General features: G+C 42.7%; 1 protein-coding gene across 1 annotated transcript; it reads left to right on the plus strand.

The window, feature by feature from the left end:
• The first annotated feature begins 1,811 nt into the window (after positions 1–1,811).
• Positions 1,812–18,750, plus strand: DDX3X (DEAD-box helicase 3 X-linked). Its single transcript, XM_068155098.1, has 17 exons — positions 1,812–1,980; positions 4,581–4,638; positions 5,488–5,538; positions 9,341–9,464; positions 10,591–10,731; positions 10,813–10,912; positions 11,481–11,616; positions 11,950–12,035; positions 12,554–12,652; positions 12,732–12,892; positions 13,092–13,236; positions 13,338–13,482; positions 13,748–13,929; positions 14,020–14,137; positions 14,562–14,718; positions 15,680–15,807; positions 16,212–18,750. The coding sequence occupies exons 1-17, from the start codon at positions 1,936–1,938 to the stop codon at positions 16,292–16,294; spliced, it is 1,959 nt and encodes a 652-aa protein (XP_068011199.1). The 5' UTR covers positions 1,812–1,935; the 3' UTR covers positions 16,295–18,750.
• Positions 18,751–19,028: the final 278 nt, after the last annotated feature.

The following is a 19,028-nucleotide window of genomic DNA, read 5'->3' on the forward strand; positions in this document are numbered from 1 at the left end:
TTTGACTCCAGGGCTGCAGCTGTCTGAAGGAGCATTATGGAAGACCAACATCGAATAATGGTAAATGCTGTGTTTCATAAAAGACCTAGTGCTGTACAGAACTGCCTTGCTTGTCTGGGAGAAGGAGTATGTGCTGTTCTTTTAAGGATATATTTGTGGGTGTTTAAATCTTGTAGGGCTTAATTTCTGTGATTGAAAGACTGGCCCCAGAGCTTCAATTTTAAGAGCAGTTATGTTAAAGAATTCTGTATTGAGGGGGGGAAAATTAGGTAAAGATAGGTGGCTTTATGTGTGCCTACTGTAACAAAGATTTGTTGTGCTTTTAAATCACACAATCTACCCCTCCTTCTGGAGTACAAATCTTCCTTATACTTGTTGGAAGAGGCAGGAACCCAAGGAGGGAAATGAAGGAATGTGTCCCATCAAGGACCACTAAACCCCATGTCCTTTTCTTGTGACTTAATGGCCTTGGTATCCTGATCCTGTAGGCATGTTTGTCAGTACTTTTACTGACCCAAATTCAAGGAAATGGCTCTAGTATTTTCTGTGTCAGCAGGCTGTGATGTGATGTGATGGAAGGGTATGAAGGTGGTTCTCTTTTTTTGACAAGTGACAGGTAGCTTAATGTGTATTATTTGATGGGCATTTCCCAGTCCAGGAGTAAACATGAGTTCTTAAATGAGTCCAAGGTGAGGCTTTTTGTGGATGTAATAGCTTTGTAAAACTGTCAGGGAAAATAGGGATGACCTTTGGCATCTGAAATTTCATGGCTAAAGATGGCTTTGGGAATAAGATGACGAGTATCTGCAGTAAGTAGCTAGTGTTGACCACCAACTCCAGTAAGTTGCAATGAGTGGCCCCCAGTGATATGCCAGTGGACAGTGGGCACAGTGTACCATTTAATAGCCCCTAAATCCATCCAGAACCATCTGTGTTGAGAGTAGCTGAGCTGTGATGGTCCAAACTGGGTGACAGCAGCTCTCAGGAAGCATGCAAAGCTTGTACTAAGATAAAGTGGGGCCTGTAAAAGGAAGGAGCCCGAGTCCCTTCCCTGCAAAAGCACCACGAAGGGAACTTTGGGGTGACAGGGTGGGGGCGTGCCCAAGCAGGAAGCTTATTTGTGGCTGAAGCGGCTCCCAGCACCTCCCTCGCTGACCATAGTTCCAGTTTCCACTCCAGATGACACCGAAGCCGGGCGGCTCACAGAGCGCCCCACTACTAGTATCCTCCTGATTCCCTTGCTGAGCTGTAGAGCCGCACTGCGAGGCTCGCCGCGCCTCCATTAGAACCTACGCCACTGTGCTGGCGGAAGCGCACAAGATGGCGGCAGGCACCGGCCGATCCGCCCACGTGACCTAGAATCCGACTCCTTCTAGAGACCTCTCAGTCGCGCGCCAGATCGGGCACTCGCGCGAGCACGCCGAACAATAGGTGAGGGCGGTGGGGGCGTAATCTCGCGAGACCTTGAGGCCCCTTTTTCCCGGCAGAAAGCAGGCCTCTGGAAAAGGGGAAACCTCGCGGTATTGCCAGCAAAGCCCGGGAGGCCCAGTGGGTGCTGTGTGGGGCTGGCACCCGAAGTCTCGCGACACCTCCAGACTGTCCTTCACCGAGGGTTGAGCTGCGGAAGCCAGTACCAGTCTCGCGATAGTCCTTCCTCGACGGCATAGCGCAGTCGGTTCTTCTCGCGATAGCGCCTGGCAGCAGGAGGCGGGGGGAAGGGAACACTCGGGCAAGGGCGGTAGCGTGCGCGCTGAAGTCAGCGTGCGCCGCCGGGCAGGCGGGGGGCGGGGACTATATAAAGGCCGGGGCCGAGGCGGGGGGTGCTCAGTCAGGAAAGCGATTCGCGGTGGACAAGCGGCAGTAGCGGCAAGGTCCCAACCAGGCGAATCTGAATTTCTCGAGGCAGAGCGGGACAGCCCGATACGATCTCTCGTTATGAGTCATGTGGCGGTAGAAAATGCCCTCAGTCTAGACCAGCAGGTGAGGAACTAGCCCTGGAATGCGGGCGGGGGGGAGGGGGGAGAATAGGCCGCTCCGTTAATCGGAATGTAGCGGCGGGTGGGGAGGGGCGCCGAGTAGTCTCCTGAGTGCGTTGGGTAGAGATTGCGGGATGGGCGATCGAGGTTCCCGGCGTAGGACTTGCGTCGTTTCTCAGTTCTCGGCCGTTGCCCCGTGACTTCTACCACCTTCCCCCCCCCCCCCCCCCCCCGCGTGTTTTTTTTTCTTTCTGCAGCAACTCCATCCTTCGCACAGCTTTCTGGTCCCCCTCGGTCCCCCGACGCGTCCCGTTTGTGGCGTATGCAGTTGTTGCGCAGTTTACAATGTGCGATGGTCTTGCGTCCGGTTTCCTTTCGCGGGGGCTTCCTGCTGCCGTGGCAGGGAGAAGGGTGGGGGGCGCGGGAAGAACGGGAAAAGTGACTGCCGCCCAGGCGCCCAAGCCGGAATTTGCGCCTGCCCCCACGGTCTCCTCGCCACGCTCCAGGCCCGGCTTTTGTGTGGCGGCGAGCGGCGATGGTAGTGTTGGCTGCTGGGACCCCTGGCGGCGGCGGCTCGAAACGGCAGCGCGCGGGTTGGGGGTGGGGGGGGTGATGGTGTGTGGAGGAGTGGGGGGAGGGGGACAGGGAGAAAGACACGATAATGGCGGCCATTGTGCTTGTGATGGGGCGAGGCAGGGGGTGGGGAAGGACAGCGCTTTGTGTTGGCGCCCCCATCCCCGGGGAAGGGGGCGCTGGCGGCTGCCTTTGTTCGAGCTGCGTCAGCAGGGCCCGGCCGCAGCCTTTCCCGCTCTTTCCTGCGATGTGCAAGTGGGCCCTGGTGACGCAGTTGGGCCTGGACGAGAAGCGCCTTACACGGCATCTGTCCGGGCGGCGGACGGGCCCACGACGTTGTTACCTTCCCCCTACTTCCCCAGTTCGTGGGTGTTTTTTGGTTGTTTGTGGGTTTTGTTGGCTGGTAGATTTTTTTTTTTTTTTTTATTCTTTCTTTTTTTCCCCCCCCTCTTCCCCCGTCTTTCTTCTTGCTACCTACGTCTTCCACCCCGCCCCCCCTTCCCCTTGGCCACCGCTGGGCGGAGTCGGGCGCATGCTGCTTCCCAATGTGGAGGGGATAGATGGTTATCTAATCCCTGGAAAAGGGGGCTGGGGAGGCGGGAAGAAGCTTCTCCGTTGTAGCGAGGCCGCGGCGGGCAGCTGGCGTGGCGTGGCGGGGCAGGGATAGTCTTCAGCAGCTTCTAGGCTTCGAGTGGGCACTGCTTTGGAGTCTTAGGCAAAGTAGGTCAGGGAGCCGGTCCTCCCCTGCCCCCCTGCTGTTTCTCTTCAGCTTTCTCACCCACACCCCCCCTCCCCCACTCCCCCCCCCCCCCCCCCCCGAGGTAGCACGTGACGGGTGCCGCCTGCCGGATTAGCTGGAAGGCTGCGGCTGCTCCCTGCTGCGCCGAAAATCCCAACCCGCAGTGCTGGCTGCACCGCCGCACTGAGATGGCGGCCGCGCTGGGCTTCGCTGCTGCGCCATATCCCACATCAGATTTTGGCAACTGTTGCCGCCACGGTGGAGTCAGTGGGGGGCGTCTAGAGCGAGACCTGTGCAGCGCTTCTGTTGATTGCCTTTGGAGAGCCACTCTTAACCTTGTGTAGGGTTTTCAGTTTTGTTGACAGTTCAAATCAAAATCCTCCTTTAGCCCCATGTTGCTTCTCGGATTAACTAAAAACATACCATATTTTGTGCAGTAGCCTTAAAAAGGACGTTACGAAGTTTACATGGGAGAGTTTTTCAAGAATTCAAATATTCTAAGTGACAGCACATGAAACTGAACATCTGCAAGGGTAGTGCTTGGGATCTTTGCTTTGGGTTGACCTAGGTCATCTTGGAATACACTTCTATGGAATTGGTCTCGCATAAAAATTTAATTATATTTAAAGGTAACTTAATTTCACCAAATCAGTTTTGAATTTTGCTACACAGACAAAAACCTGAAATAAGTTATGCTTAAGATTTCTGAATTGCCACTGACTTCCTGCTGAAATGAGCCCGTGTTGTGTTTGACCTAAAACATTTGGGTCATGTGTTGGTAGTGTTTACCTGAATTGGTATTACTTGGCCTGTATCTAGTCTCTGTAGACTTGAAAGAGAAATTAAATTGAACTCAGTCCATTGAGAGGCAGTTTTAAATGGCTATTCAGCCTGCATATAGTGTGCAAACCAGAAGTCTGTGATACTTGGTTTGGTTCCTGTAGGATACTCTTGATCTCACTGCCTGTGTGGTGCATGTTTATTGATGTGTAAAAACTGCTTGAAGATGGTATAGCCTTGAATGCTAACTATAGGTTTGGTTCTCTTGCTTCACAACAAATAGAGCGAGCATTTGTAAGCAGACTTTGAGGCATCAGTAACTTCTGGGAACACTACTTGCTCTTAGAATTGTTTCAGTTGGAAAAGATATGCAAGATAAGAATCTAACCATTGCTTAACTCGACTAAGACTGATGCTAAACCGTGTCCCTTAGCACTGGGTATTCAACAGGGATTTTTGTACTGTGCCATAAATTCACACTGTAACATGCTACTTGTTTTATTTCTATCTAGTTCTCTGGTCTAGACTTGAATTCTTCAGACTCTCAGGGTGAAGGAGGCGCTTCAAACAGTAAGTACATGCTTTGAAAAGTTGTAATTGAATCCAGGATTTATACAGTGAGGAAGTGAAAAAGGCTGCTTGTTACGTCTGTTCTGAAAACATTGTGTCTTTAGGAGTACTTAAGTTGGTATCGCCTGTGTACATTCAGGTGCCTTAGTGTTGCAGTACTGTCAGGTTTTCTTTTGCCTGTAGTTAAAACAACTGAGGCTGTTGATGGTGGTAGTAATCTGATGTCTTCTCAAACATGCAATTACAGCTGAATTCATTAAATAAAACTCAACACACAAGGCTTACATACCTCAAGAAGGGGGAATAATCTTTGAGGAATTCAGATGCAGCCTGCCTGGTACATTATGATTCATGTTGTGTAGAAGACAGATGCCTCTGGATTGTAAATGAAGAACGATATTCAGAGGCAATTGTATGTGGCTTCTGGTTTGATCTGAGCTAAACTGATAAGGGATGGTTGAATTCAAGGGGAAGGGCAACTGGCTGTGAGTGGCAGTGCTTGAATGACAGTGAAAATCTTACGCTGCTTGAACACCTGGCACAAAGTTAATGAATTCTAGGAAGACAATCTCTTTTCACAGACAGTGTAATATCCATAAAGGGCATGCATGACTTGGTCAAAGAAGTAGCAAGACATACACTTAAATGAGCACGTAAGAACTTCATTTTCACTGTGTTGGTCCTCTGAGAGGATACTAAATGCTGTAGTGAAGGAGTCCCATTTGAAGAGGCCTTAAAGAGTGAGGCAGGCAGACATTTATTTTTTTTTCTGTGAGGAAAAGCTGTTGTTGGAAAGACTAGTATTTGAACAGATGCTGACACTAACCTTGTGACATTTGTGTCCTGCAGAAGGCCGATACATTCCTCCTCACTTGCGGAACCGGGAAGCTGCAAAACAGGGTATGTATGGGAGATTCTGGCAACACTTGTTTTGGTCTACTTCTGCATCTCTAGGGTCATGTTTCAGAGGCTTTGACAGTATTGTAAAAGGTGATTATACAAGACTGTTGTGTGCAAAGCACTGCAACTTAATCTTCTACTTGCAGTGTGGTATTCTTGGTTCCTTCACCAGTTATGTTTGTAAGCTCTTAAGTTCAGAATCTGGTAAAATACTTGCTGTATCTCATTATGTAACTGACTGAAGCAAAATGGACTCTTCCATTTTGAGTAGCATTGTAGTCAATTATAATACATTTTGGGAGTACCAGTTTTTCTGCTAGTGACTGAATTGTAGTATCCAGCTATTATATATGAACACACAGAACAGTTTCACTGCAAATGGATGTTTTACCCAACTTTTTGTTAACTAGGGAGCGTGATAAAAGAGATGAAATATAGTTTCTTAGGAGTTTTTGTGGAAGTCCACAAGAGTACTTGCAGAAGGAAATTGTGGGATGCCGCTGATGCATGAAACACATGACCAGGTGCTGAGGAATTGCCTTTATATCTTGTATTCAAATTTCTAAGTGAAACATGGTGAAAATTACTTGTGGAGTTCTTGAGTGAAGTAAATCTTCAGTTTAATTTGTAAGCTGTGAAGATGGCAGATACTAAGCGTGCATTATCATATCTAGAGACTTGTGTAAATAGAAGAGAAACACTTCTCACACCTACTGGAATGAAGGAACTGAAATAATTTCTGATAAATTACAACTTAGAGAAGTTGGGGTTTTTTCTAATCTGTTTCTAAAGCAGTGGACCTAGACAGATTTTCTTCTCAATACTGCAAGGAATCTTCCATTAGGAGTGGGTGGGAGGAGAATAATGAAGTATATGGTGATAGATCTCGTAGTACTTCTGGAGCTATGTGATTCTTAAATGTCTGGATCAGAAATGCAAAAATCACAAAAGCAGGAAACAGCTGGCTTGTGGATGTTTGCTCTTCATAGATTACTTTTTCTCTACATGGGATTTTGTACCAAACTCCAGCTTAATTTTTGAGGATACTAAACCAGAGGGGTACTTCAGTGCTAACCTTGAGTTTACATGATCTGTTATGTGTACATAGAACTGTCACTTTTTCTTCTGTGCAAGACCAGAGTTCAAACATTGCAGTGTACATGAGGTCATGTCTAGTTCATCTGGGTCTTCAGGTTTTGCCTTGTGAAAAGGTAAACAAATCATGAAACTGAAGTTTTATATATGGCTTGTTGAATGAATAAAATAGTTTGCTGATTTCCCTTGGTAGATATAACATTTCAGAGCTCTAAAGATGCTCAAGTACTGCACAGCTAGACTCCCTATGGCTTCTTGTAACAAGATGCACTATTTTTATAGGATTTGATTTGAGGCCTGTACAGTTGTAATTTCACAACAGTAGTGTTTGCTTCTGTTAATTAAGGATTGCTTCTTTGGCTGTGTTGAAGCTATTCTGTATATTGACAGTTCCTTGCAGTCTTTAGCAACAGATAGGTGTTTTGAAGTGTAGACATCACAGAACTGGCAAAATAGATCTTAGATAATAGTGACATTTGACCATGTAACAAAACTCTTCATGCAGACTTGCAGGTGTAGTAACCTGATAGTTTTTATTTATGTAAACATCAGTTAAACTATACTTGATGGAACTATTTCAGTAATCCAGTAGAATTGTGTTGTTCACAGTCAAAACGTTAAGGACTTTAGTGAAAGTGCTAATGAACTATTACTGCATTTCAAAACTTGGAAAAATAATTACTTCCCTCTTCTGTTTCTTTAGACATGCTTTAGAAAAAAATGGTGTGTGGTTTTTAGCTTGGGGCTCTCAACTTTCTTCTGAAGCTGATGATGGTGTATCAGGCATATTAAAGTTGCACAATAGGCTTATTTACATCTAAGTAAGAAATTGCTTAAGGCATTGTGCTTGACACTTAAAAAAATAGCTAGTCTCTTAGTTCTGCTTAAGCTCCTGCAGTGCTTTGTTCAGCTTACTCCTTCTATACACCTGCAGGTCTGTCCTTACTGTAGCACTAATATCTTAGCCTGTATACTGGACATTACAGAACTGGTCAAAGTACGGAAGCATGCCTAAAAATAGGTCCTTAGGGTTACTTAATGGCAGTTCTGTTTTTCAACTCTTGAAGCTACAGTGTATGGAACTCAGTGTGCAGAACTGAAGTGTTTTGCTTCCATGATCTTGATAACACTAAAGCTTGTTGCCATGAAATTTTGTTGTTAAACTTCCTGAAAGCAGCTTCTGGATATTTGATCTGTAGTAGATGAAGCAGTAGATGTTGGAGCCTTTTTTGGCTTGACAGAATTCTGTGAGTCTTAACTCGCTGTATCTGACAATGATTGATGTTAGAGCATTATAAAATGCAAATTCAGATTGAGGTGAAGCACTGATAATTCTACCACTCTTCATATTTAACCCCTTGGTGAAAAGCACATGCTGGATGGAGTCTATATGGGCTTTCCCTTAAAAGAAAGAGGAAAATAAGAACAACCTGAACCAAAAGCAACCAAAACCAAACCCAGCCAAAATGTTTTAAGTGATAATTCTTGTGTGGTCTTGTGATCATTCTGTTCACTTCTTCTTAAAGTACTTCAGAGATCTTGAAACATTCCATGATCTTGTGTGCTAATAAACTTCATGTGTGAATAATTTTTTGCTGTCTGCTTCAGTTACAGCTGTCACACTTGTTTTTTGAAGTTCCCTCATGACTAATACATGCCTGGATTCTGGGGAGTAGAATTTCTTTCTTAATAAAAGTGTGGAGGAAGGGAAATGATGCCTTGCAGAGAACATATTAATAAGGCTGGGTAATTGTAGCGAAGGGATTTTTTTGAGAGATAGGGCTTATAGCAACCCTTTTTATTGTCTAGTACATAGACCTTGATTTGAGTTTGTGTTTACTAATTGGAGTGACACTGGTGGTCGGTTTATTTCACTTTTTCTGTCAGAACTTAATAGCTGAGACTCATATTTTCAAACCTGTGAAGCTTAGAACTCTGGATCAGAATTCTTAAGTTCTTAGTTATGTACTGTTTAATAGTCTATGTTCCTGCTTATATCACAACCCCTGAAAAATCAGGAAAACCAAGATTTCTCATTTTGTTGTGTTGGCAAACTTATGTACTTCCTGTATTCTACTTGGTTCTTTTCTTTAACATACTTCAGTAGGCATCTACTATAGCTAAGTGCAAGAGTGCTGGGGATGTAATTCATTGTTAACCCTGTATTCCTTATTTTTGCATCTTGCTGTTTATTTGTCTTTGTCTCTGTAGATTTGCTCTGTGTACTTGCAGTATGACAAAGCATTCTAGCATTCATAAGGATTTCTAGTGTTAGGACTAATACCATTTATTGATCTCCACCAGAAGCATTGTTAACCTCAAAGTAAAATCAAATGCATCGTCAAAGATTTGTGATGGAAGTTTAAAATAACGTGTATTAGGCTTGGCAAGGCTTACTGTCTGAATGTTTCTGGTGATAAGTCTATTTCCAGAGTAGGCAACTTAAATATTAGTGCAGAGGCAGGTGCAGAATATTTAAAAAATTCAGTGCATGCATTGGACATGAGTGGAGGGGTTTCAGAAAGCTCTAATAAACAATGAGACCTGCTTAGTCCCTTGATGAATAAATCTTCACACTTGTACATCTTCCATTCTTGGAAGGCTTCCTGCCTTTCAAGCTAGTGAAGTTGTAGTGGACAGACATTTTTGTTGTTCTTGTAAAAGTCTAGACTATGCAATGTATGGCTGAAATGCCTTTCTCTATTAGGTTTTGATAGTGGTGGCTGGAGTTCCGGGAGGGACAAGGATGCCTACATCAGCTTTGGAGCACGGTCTGACCGTGGAGCAAAACCCAACTTTTTTGACCGTGGAAATGGACCAAGAGGAGGAAGGCAAGTACTCGTTTGTCTGGGTGGTACATACAAAGTTTGTCTTGATTCTAGTAGTGCACCTGTAATTTTGATGTTAAATTTGGAGTTCTAAGCCTGAACAACAGGATAAGGTAGGAGGAACCTGGGAGGGGAGGAGAGTATTAGAATGCCTTGCATTTAAAGCTACATGGGTTCAAGGATGGGAATTTTGCATGTGTTCAAAAAACGTGCTATGTAGGCCAGCACCAGCCATCAAAAAGACTGCTAGAAGGGTGGCTACTTTCAGAAAAATCATGAAGAGCTGTTGGGAGCACAGAATACATCAAAGTGGATTTTTTTTTTTAATATTTTTTTTTAATTTCAGTATTTTTTTCTTTGTTTAAAAAGTGTAGTTAATAAAACTGGGTGAGACTCTTGCAGGTTCTCTACCTTACTTGATCAGTCTTACACACATCATGCGTTGTATGCACAAGTGTGGTGAGAGTCACCTTTATCGACTAGTAAAGCTGACGCTAGTCCTGTATCCAGACTTTTCTCAAACATGATTTACCAGACCAAACACTAAGCAGTTGAGGTAAGGACTTCTTCCACCTTCTTTCCAAGTCAGTAATACAGGTGAGCTCCCTCTTTATCAAATAATGTGACATGTAATTGAGGTATTCAGTTTTGTCAGGTGGTGGGGGAATAAAGGAACATACTGCAGCACTTGAGGGTTTTGTTGGTGGGAGACCTATGTAAAGTGAGGCACAGAGAAAGGGGGGAAGTACTGAACAAGATCTCCAAGAGCCTTAAGTGGATCGTCCTATAAAAAATGGTAAAGCATGGGCATCTTGAAATGCAGCTTTACTGGCAGATGACTGATTACTTTACACTTGTTTCACTTAAGCAGGTAAAAATTCTGGTACAATGTTCAATGGGGTAAGCTATACATGAGCTGTGAAATCATGACAAGAGTTACCTATTACATGGAATGATAAGACCTAGTCTGATGGCTGGGTCTAATTTCAGTGCATAGGTCAAGAAGCAAGTACATATACTCTTAATTTCAAATTGGTTTACAGTGTATATAAAATACACTGGGCATGTCCTCCTACGCCTAAAACCCCCGTTGCTCGGGAATGGTGGCTTGATACTCTTGTGTGTTTAGGTATGAAGAGCGTGGAAGAGGTGGTGACTACGATCGGAGTGGCTTTGGTAGATTTGACCGTGGTGGGGGTAGCCGCTGGTCTGACAAATCAGATGAAGATGACTGGTCAAAGCCTCTTCCCCCAAGTGAACGCCTGGAACAGTAAGTAATGGAATAGCATAAATTCACATGGTCTGATCAACTGATACGTGTAGCAACTAAAATACCTCTCTCTGTTTTTAGAGAGCTCTTTTCAGGAAGCAATACTGGCATTAACTTTGAGAAATATGATGACATTCCTGTTGAAGCAACAGGCAGCAACTGTCCTCCACATATTGAAAGTGTAAGTTTTGTTTTCTGGTGGTGGTGGTTGTTGTGTGGGTGGTGGTGGTTTTCTTTTTTTGAGTGACTATGTTGCATGTGAAACTTCATGCCATACTGCCTTGAAGTTCAGGGAGAAAAGGAAAGCCCATTTTGGTTTTCTGCAGCTGAACTGTTTTGCAGAGAAAGGTTGCATATGGTGTACTAAAATGTGAGAAGTTGTTTGTGCTTGCTCAGTTAATACTTGGTAGCTTGCTTTGTATCACTTGTCCTTAAACAATAAACCTACACAGAAGTAGAGGTGCTTGGGGGTGCTGGTTTGTTGCTTAAGCATAGGCATTGTGTTCTGCTGAGTGTTGGATGCTAGTGTAGCATGTGCTTCAGGCTTGGCTAGCTTCATAAGGTTCACTGACATGACTGCACTAAGTACTTGCCAGACTCTCTAATTAGCTGCTCCCGAGTATCTGTAAACTTCAAGTTATGTAAGAGATGAAACAAAAGCTATTTACACATGACTTAAACTGAATGATGTTGTTCCATTGTGGCTGAAGAGAAGGATCCCCATCTTACTCATTTTAAATATCTTGCAGTTCAGTGATGTTGACATGGGGGAAATTATTATGGGAAACATTGAGCTTACACGCTATACCCGTCCTACTCCAGTCCAGAAACATGCAATACCTATTATTAAAGAAAAGAGAGACTTGATGGCCTGTGCTCAGACAGGTAAGTTAGTAACACTATTTTTTACTGCTTTGTTTCAGTAGGATGAGGGGTTTGTATTTGTCAATCTGTGGACAACTTTCTGTTTAAAGTATTGTAGTGTCTTGCAACTGCTCTAAATGTGACTTGATTTGGTTTACTATGTTCTGACAAAAATGCTTAAATACTTCTCACTTCTGAGTTTTGTGGTGCTGAGTGGCAGGTCTTTTATAGATAACCTCTGCTGGTAGTATCCATATTCTAGTGCAGATGTTAAAGGGAATATGCTAGTGATACACAGTATGGTAGTTATTTTCAAAGCTACTGCAGTATTAACTCTTAATTGTGTCCTAATAGGATCTGGGAAAACAGCTGCATTTCTTCTACCTATATTGAGCCAAATCTATGCAGATGGCCCTGGTGATGCCTTGAGAGCTATGAAGGCAAGTGTTTAAATACCCAGTCTTGAAAAAGCTATGACCAATGCATATTTTTGTCCTGTATGCTGGTATCTGTTAATGAACACAATAGCTGGGCTTAACGTTGTCACTCTTTTGGGTTTGGTAGGCAAACTTCTCATTAATTTGAAAAATGCAGGCTGTGGAACAATCTCTTTTCTTTGTCCTATCCAAAAGGTTGCTAAGTTTAGAGAAAAGATTGAGTATTTGTGTTTGCTGCATAAGTCTTAAAAACCCTTTCCTTGCTATAAAGCTACTTGGCAACATACATCTGAGTTGTTGTGACTTCTGAACATACTAACCAACAGCTGAATGTTGGGTACTGTAGTTGGGCAGTCTTCAGATGCAGTGCTTAAAACAGGAAACAGGTTGGCTCTCAGGTTGGCATGCTTTCTTAAGGTAAATTTGGTGACCTGTCTTCAATTTAGCTTACAGTAGCTGTTTGTTTCCTTTGTTCATGACAGGGGATGGTTACTCTAATCATTTATTTTTTCTTCCTTCAGGAGAATGGAAGATACGGGCGCCGTAAACAATACCCAATTTCACTGGTCTTGGCTCCCACTAGAGAACTGGCTGTGCAGATCTATGAGGAAGCCAGAAAGGTATATCTAGGAGTTCATTAACATAAAATAGCTTAAATACATATTTTTTTCTTTGGAGCTAATTTACTTTGCTTTGTAGTTTGCATACCGTTCCAGAGTTCGTCCTTGTGTTGTATATGGTGGGGCAGACATTGGTCAGCAGATACGCGACTTAGAACGTGGATGTCACTTGCTTGTAGCAACTCCGGGACGACTGGTTGATATGATGGAGAGGGGAAAGATTGGACTGGATTTCTGCAAGTAAGTAAAATGTTCTTGTCCATATGTGAATGACTGGACAGCTAGAAACTAACTTCTTAAAGTGAGATCATAGAGTTAATGGCACTGAAGTTCCAAGTTTTCAAACAGTGTAAGCATCTAGTTGGGAACTTGTAACCCGCTGCAAGCACTGGACCACATCTTGCATGCCTGAAGAGTAACCTTGTCTATTACTATGTAGGTACCTGGTGCTTGATGAAGCTGACAGAATGCTTGATATGGGGTTTGAACCTCAAATTCGTCGAATTGTTGAACAAGATACTATGCCACCAAAGGGGGTTCGCCATACCATGATGTTCAGTGCTACTTTCCCCAAGGAAATACAGGTACTTTATAAAAGTACAAATATAACAGCTCATAAGGCCAAATAGAATTTCTGAAAGGAGTAAAACAGTGATGTCTTTTTCTTCCTTTTGTTGTTTTTCAGATGCTTGCTCGTGACTTTCTTGATGAATATATCTTTCTGGCTGTTGGCAGAGTAGGTTCTACATCTGAGAATATCACACAGAAAGTAGTATGGGTGGAAGAGGTAGACAAACGATCATTTCTGCTTGACCTGCTAAGTGCCACAGGTAAAAGGCCAGTTTCAGATAAATAAGGCAAATGACTTGAGTAATAAGAACTTGGAGTAGGTGAATGAGAGAATTACTTCCTTAACATGCAGTGAATGTATTGCAGTGGCTAAATGTCAGGTTTAAGTTACTTAAACTCTTCTGGGGAGGGGGATCTATAGAGTCTAAAGAGGAGCAGAGAACTGAAACTGCCTTTTACCAGGTGTGGGAACCAACTATTGTTTCGTGCTGCTTTTCTGTTAACTTGTGTTTTAATTCTCTTTAGGCAAAGATTCCTTGACTCTGGTGTTTGTGGAAACTAAAAAGGGGGCAGATGCTCTTGAGGACTTCTTGTTCCATGAAGGATATGCCTGTACAAGTATACATGGAGATCGCTCTCAAAGAGACAGAGAGGAAGCACTGCACCAGTTCCGTTCGGGCAAGAGCCCAATTCTTGTCGCTACAGCGGTAAGTGAAGTCTCTGAAGCCTGAGCCAATAAGCATGTTACTTGGTCTGTAGAATTTTGCTTACAATTTATGTAATCCTTCAACCACTAGGTAGCAGCAAGAGGACTGGATATCTCAAATGTAAAGCATGTCATAAACTTCGACTTGCCGAGTGACATTGAAGAATATGTACATCGTATTGGCCGTACAGGACGTGTAGGAAATCTTGGTAAGTATGATGTAGCATTTTCATAGCACTTAATACCTGAGTTGATAGATGTAGCATTTATTGTGTAGCAGATTCCAGCTAAATACTTAAGAGCCCATGTGCTGCTGCCTTCTGTGATCAGAAACTGGTCACTGCTGTCTGTCCAGTGTGGAAGCTAACCAGTTCCTTTAGCTAGTGCTTTTGTAACTACCAAAAAGCTTGTGATGATACCACATGGAAGCTTGACATCTGCTGTCAATAAGTAGCCAGGGGTTTTGTGACTTTGCTGTGCCAGTATAGCAGTCTTAAACAGCTTTCTCTTCAGGTAATTCCAGTATTCTCCAGCTTGTCCATAAGGAATCTGATACGGTACTTGTCACAGCTGCAAGTGGAGTGTGGTAGTGTACTTGCTTTGTGTAAGACTAATCCCAAATGTCTACTTTAGGTCTTGCCACATCGTTCTTCAATGAGAGGAACGTAAACATCACCAAGGACTTGCTTGATCTTCTTGTTGAGGCTAAGCAAGAAGTACCATCTTGGCTGGAAAACATGGCTTATGAACAGCATCACAAAGGAGGTGGTACCCGTGGGCGATCTAAGAGGTAATGGTCACAGCTTTGGGTAAAAGTATGCTTAATCCATCCTGAGAGGTGTGCAGGTCTGTGATTTGCTTTCATTAAAAAAAACAAACCAAAAAACAGAGGAAGAGATAGCAGTGAGTTAAACAGTGATTGAAGCATATGAGAAGGTGTGATGTCTGTTTTTATCCTATGCTATTGTAAGGCAGTTAACCCATATGACTTTTCTCCTCCTAAGCAGACAGCTAGGTACAGGTGAGGTAGAATGATGTCTAGCAAAACTGTCTTTTAGAACTGAGGAGCACTTGCAAAATGCTTAGTAGAAATGCATACCTGCATGTGCCAGGAATGTGCCTTAAGCAGCTGTTGTAGTGTTTAGGAAAAGGCAATGCCGGCCCCCTGACATAAACTTGGGAAAGGTACGAGTTAGACTGCAAGTGTGAGGCTAATTGTAAAACATTTTTACTGTGGAAACTTAACATGCTTTGTAAGCTGGTAATACAGAGTTCTGTTCAATGTTCTAGCGGTGTGGGAGGAGAAACCACTCGTCCTCCTTAAGGTAGTTAAGGTTGTATGGCCACATGAATTCTAGTTGCCTTTTTTTCCTTCAGAAATACACCTATAAAGTAATGGTCCTTTCTACAGTACGAACGGTGATCATAAATGTTTCGCTTGAAACACTAAGATATGTTTGGAAATTCTGTGGGGCATAGGTGCCACTGAATCAAGTCTTAGCAGGACCTAAGGAAGCAGTTCTTGTTGTAGCATACCAAGTTCAGCAGGACCTTATTCAAACAGTTCATTTTTCTTTACCGTCTTGGATGCCCTTTCCAAATAGTATCAGGATGCTTATTAAAGCTTACTGAACTTTCTGGCCAGCTGAAGTTAGTAGCTAGAGCTGTAGAAATGTGGTGTTTTAATCTTTCTGTGGTGCTTACAATATCTGCAACTTTACTCAAGTGTTCTATTGTCTTCCTTTTTACAGCAATAGATTCAGTGGAGGATTTGGTGCCAGAGACTACCGAACAAGTGGCGGTTCTGCCAGCAATAACTTCAGTGGCAGTCGATCAGCCATCAGCCGCACTGGAGGAAGTGACGCAAGACGATTTGGAGGTAAGGAAAGCTAGGCAGGCAAGTACAAGTGTGGATTTAGGTCCTCACATGTTGTTGCCCACAACCTTGTACAAAATACTCCTTTCATGGCACACTCACACTCGGAGTTTTGTTGTCTTGTGGAAAAAAACTTCTGGAGGCAATGTTTAAGTAGGAGGTGAGCTGATGCTTGTTAGACAAGGTCTCAGTGTCCTTCCTGGGTCTAGGCTAGTGCGAGTTCTTGGGTTTAATTTATTGCTGCCTGTCTTTCCAGCATCATAATGTATGCATTTGACACTACTTCTGGGTGGGTTTCCTTCTAACAGATAACTGATACCTTGTCTGTGCCCTGGGCTGTTTGCTTGTTGTGAAGGTGCCAGTCTGTGGCGGGTTAATTAAGCAACGTTTTCTCTTGCCTTTCATAGGTGGTGGTTATGGAGGCTTCTACAACAGTGATGGATATGGAGGAAACTATAACTCCCAGGGGGTTGACTGGTGGGGCAACTGAATCTGCTTGCAGCAGATATCTTACCAAACAAGCTAATATGGAAACCACATGTAACTTAGCCAGACTATACCTTGTGTAGCTTCAAGAACTCGCAGTACATTACCAGCTGTGATTCTCCACTGAAATTTTTTTTAAGGGAGCTCAAGGTCACAAGATGGAAATAAAGGAACAAGTAGCCCTATCTTGAAGGTGGTTTTGAAGACTCTATTGCTGTAGTCAGGATTAACTCCCCTCCCACCCATCCCTTCCCAGAAACTGCATTTATGATTTTGTGACTGAGGATCATTTGTTTGTTAATGTACTGTGCCTTTAACTTTAGACAACTTTTATTTTGATGTCCTGTTGGCTCAGTAATGCTCAAGATATCAATTGTTTGGACAAAATAAAAATTACTGAACTTGGGCTAAAATCAAACCTTGGCACACAGGTGTGATACAACTTAAACAGGAATCACTGATTCATCCATAATACTACAAAGAAAAACTTATGCGGTAGCCTGCATTAGGGCTTTTGGTATCTACAGATTTGAAAAACAAAACATCTTGAAGCATATCAATGCAATTAGTTTCTAATGTGGCAAAACTGTACTAAGTTAAAGTTCTGATTTGCTCACTCTATCCTGGATAGGTACTTAGAACCTGATAGCCTTTAATAAGCCATTCCAGTCATGATGAGATGATGTATGGATACATGCATACATTAAAAGCACTGTTTTTGAAGTTAATGCAAGTAAATACAGCAATTCCTTTTTCAATATTGAGGCAGATCATTAATGTGAGCTAGCCAAATGTGGGCAGAACATTACAGGGAACGTTTAAAGGTCTGATAACTTGAAATAGATTTTAGGAGAATTCATCTATTTAGACTTTTTAAAATGCCTGCCATATAAAATTGAAATGGTAGAATGGCTGACCATGGCAGTGATTGGTCCTCCTTAAGGGCCTGACTGAATTTTTGGTCTAATAACGCATGCTAGTGTTGATGTTTTTTGGTCAAGAGGGTATGAACAGGAAGAATTATGCAGCAGGCTTTATTTTAATGCAGATTCACATTACTCTGTTCAAGCTGCGTGGAGATGTTAAACTGGCTTACTGTAGACTTTGTAAATGGCTCCAGAAGAGTAACAAACAAACCTGAGATCACAGAGGTTGGAAATGTACATAAACTGCACAAGGTTTCAATTCTGCTATTAAAGTGCAGTTTTAGTCAGTTTTAGTTGCATAGGTTTCCATTGTATTTATAGTCTGTTTATGCTAAATCTGGCCAAAGATAAGGATTGTCCACCAGAAAAATGCCTCTGCCACTCGGAATTTCTGTGCTAACTTTGTGGCCAGAGCAGTTTAACAGCTAATCTACAGTGGCATTGGAAAATGGCAAAAATCTCCTAAAGTGCAATAGATTTTTTTCAAGTGTATTGTGCCTTGTTCTAAAACTTTTATTAAGTAGGTGCACTTGACAGTATTGAGGTCATTTGTTATGGTGCTATTTCAAGTCTAGGTTTAGGCCCTTGTACATTTTGCCCATAACTTTTTACAAAATACTTCTTTTATTGCACATTCAGAGAATTTTATATATGTCTTGTGTGCGTGTCCTTAACTTCCAATCTTATTTTGTCTCTTGGAGATTGAACGCAGCTTGTTTAAGGAGAAGGAAATAGATTCTAAAACTTAACTTGGGACCACGGGAATGATAGCTGGGAAGAAAACTATTTGCACACGACAGATTTCTAGATACTTTTTGCTGCTAGTTTTGTGTAATATTTATTGAACATTTTTGACAAATATTTATTTTTGTAAGCCTAAAAGTGATTCTTTGAAAGTTTAAAGAAACTTGACCAAAAGACAGTACAAAAACACTGGCACTTGAATGTTGAATGTCACCGTATGCGTGAAATTATATATTTCGGGGTAGTGTGAGCTTTTAATGTTTAAGTCATATTAAACTCTTAAGTCAAATTAAGCAGACCCGGCATTGGCAGTGTAGCCATAACTTTCTGATAGTGAAACAAAAATTGGCAACTTAAAATTAAAACATGCCAAGGTTTTGATACACTTGTCTTAAGATATTAATGAAACACTTCTAAACACTGATGTGAAGTGTCCAGATTCTCAGATGTTTGTTGCGTGAGTTTTGTTTAGTTGTGTGGTTTTTTGGTTTTTTTTTTCTTTTCAGTGAATGTCTGGCACATTGCAATCCTCAAACATGTGGTTATCTTTGTTGTATTGGCATAATCAGTGACTTGTGCATTTTAGCAAGTTTTATCAGCCAGCAATATTTTTCAGTTCAGATACAAGGATTCAAAACAATATGCAAGAATGGACTTAAACTTGCTGAATGTGAAATACAAATTTCAAGTCACTGTAGGTTTAGAATTGCTTATTGTATTAGTTTAGATGCTAGCACTGCATGTGCTGTGCATATTCTTGATTTTATTAAAATAAAGAGTTGGAACTGCATGGTCTGCTCATTTGTGAAGCGTCACTCTTCTGGTTTACACAAGATTGTTAGCACAAACGGCCTCATTTGCATGCAGTTCTGGAAGCAGGTCCATCTAGTGTGGTGTACACAGCAGCATGCTTATCAATGGCAGCTAGGCTTAGGACTTAAACCATAACTTGTGCCCCACAGGCTTGGAAATCTGTGAAGGTCTTCTAGAGAAGCTAACAGATGTGGGGCAGAGGAGGAAGACTTTTTTTTTTTTTTATGTATTTCAGTCCCGAGGGGGTACCAAGTT

This window comes from Melanerpes formicivorus, unplaced genomic scaffold (genome assembly GCF_026170545.1).
Source record: "Melanerpes formicivorus ecotype bairdi unplaced genomic scaffold, bMelFor1.0.p_v2 SCAF_30, whole genome shotgun sequence".
Classification (NCBI taxonomy): Eukaryota; Metazoa; Chordata; class Aves; order Piciformes; family Picidae; genus Melanerpes; species Melanerpes formicivorus.

Coding starts and splice junctions, on each gene's coding strand:
- DDX3X (XM_068155098.1), top strand. CDS start 1,936: ATGAGTCATGTGGCGGTAGAAAATGCCCTCAGTCTAGACCAGCAG. Junction 12,036..12,553: donor ATGCCTTGAGAGCTATGAAG/GCAAGTGTTTAA, acceptor TTCTTCCTTCAG/GAGAATGGAAGATACGGGCG. Junction 15,808..16,211: donor TGACGCAAGACGATTTGGAG/GTAAGGAAAGCT, acceptor TGCCTTTCATAG/GTGGTGGTTATGGAGGCTTC.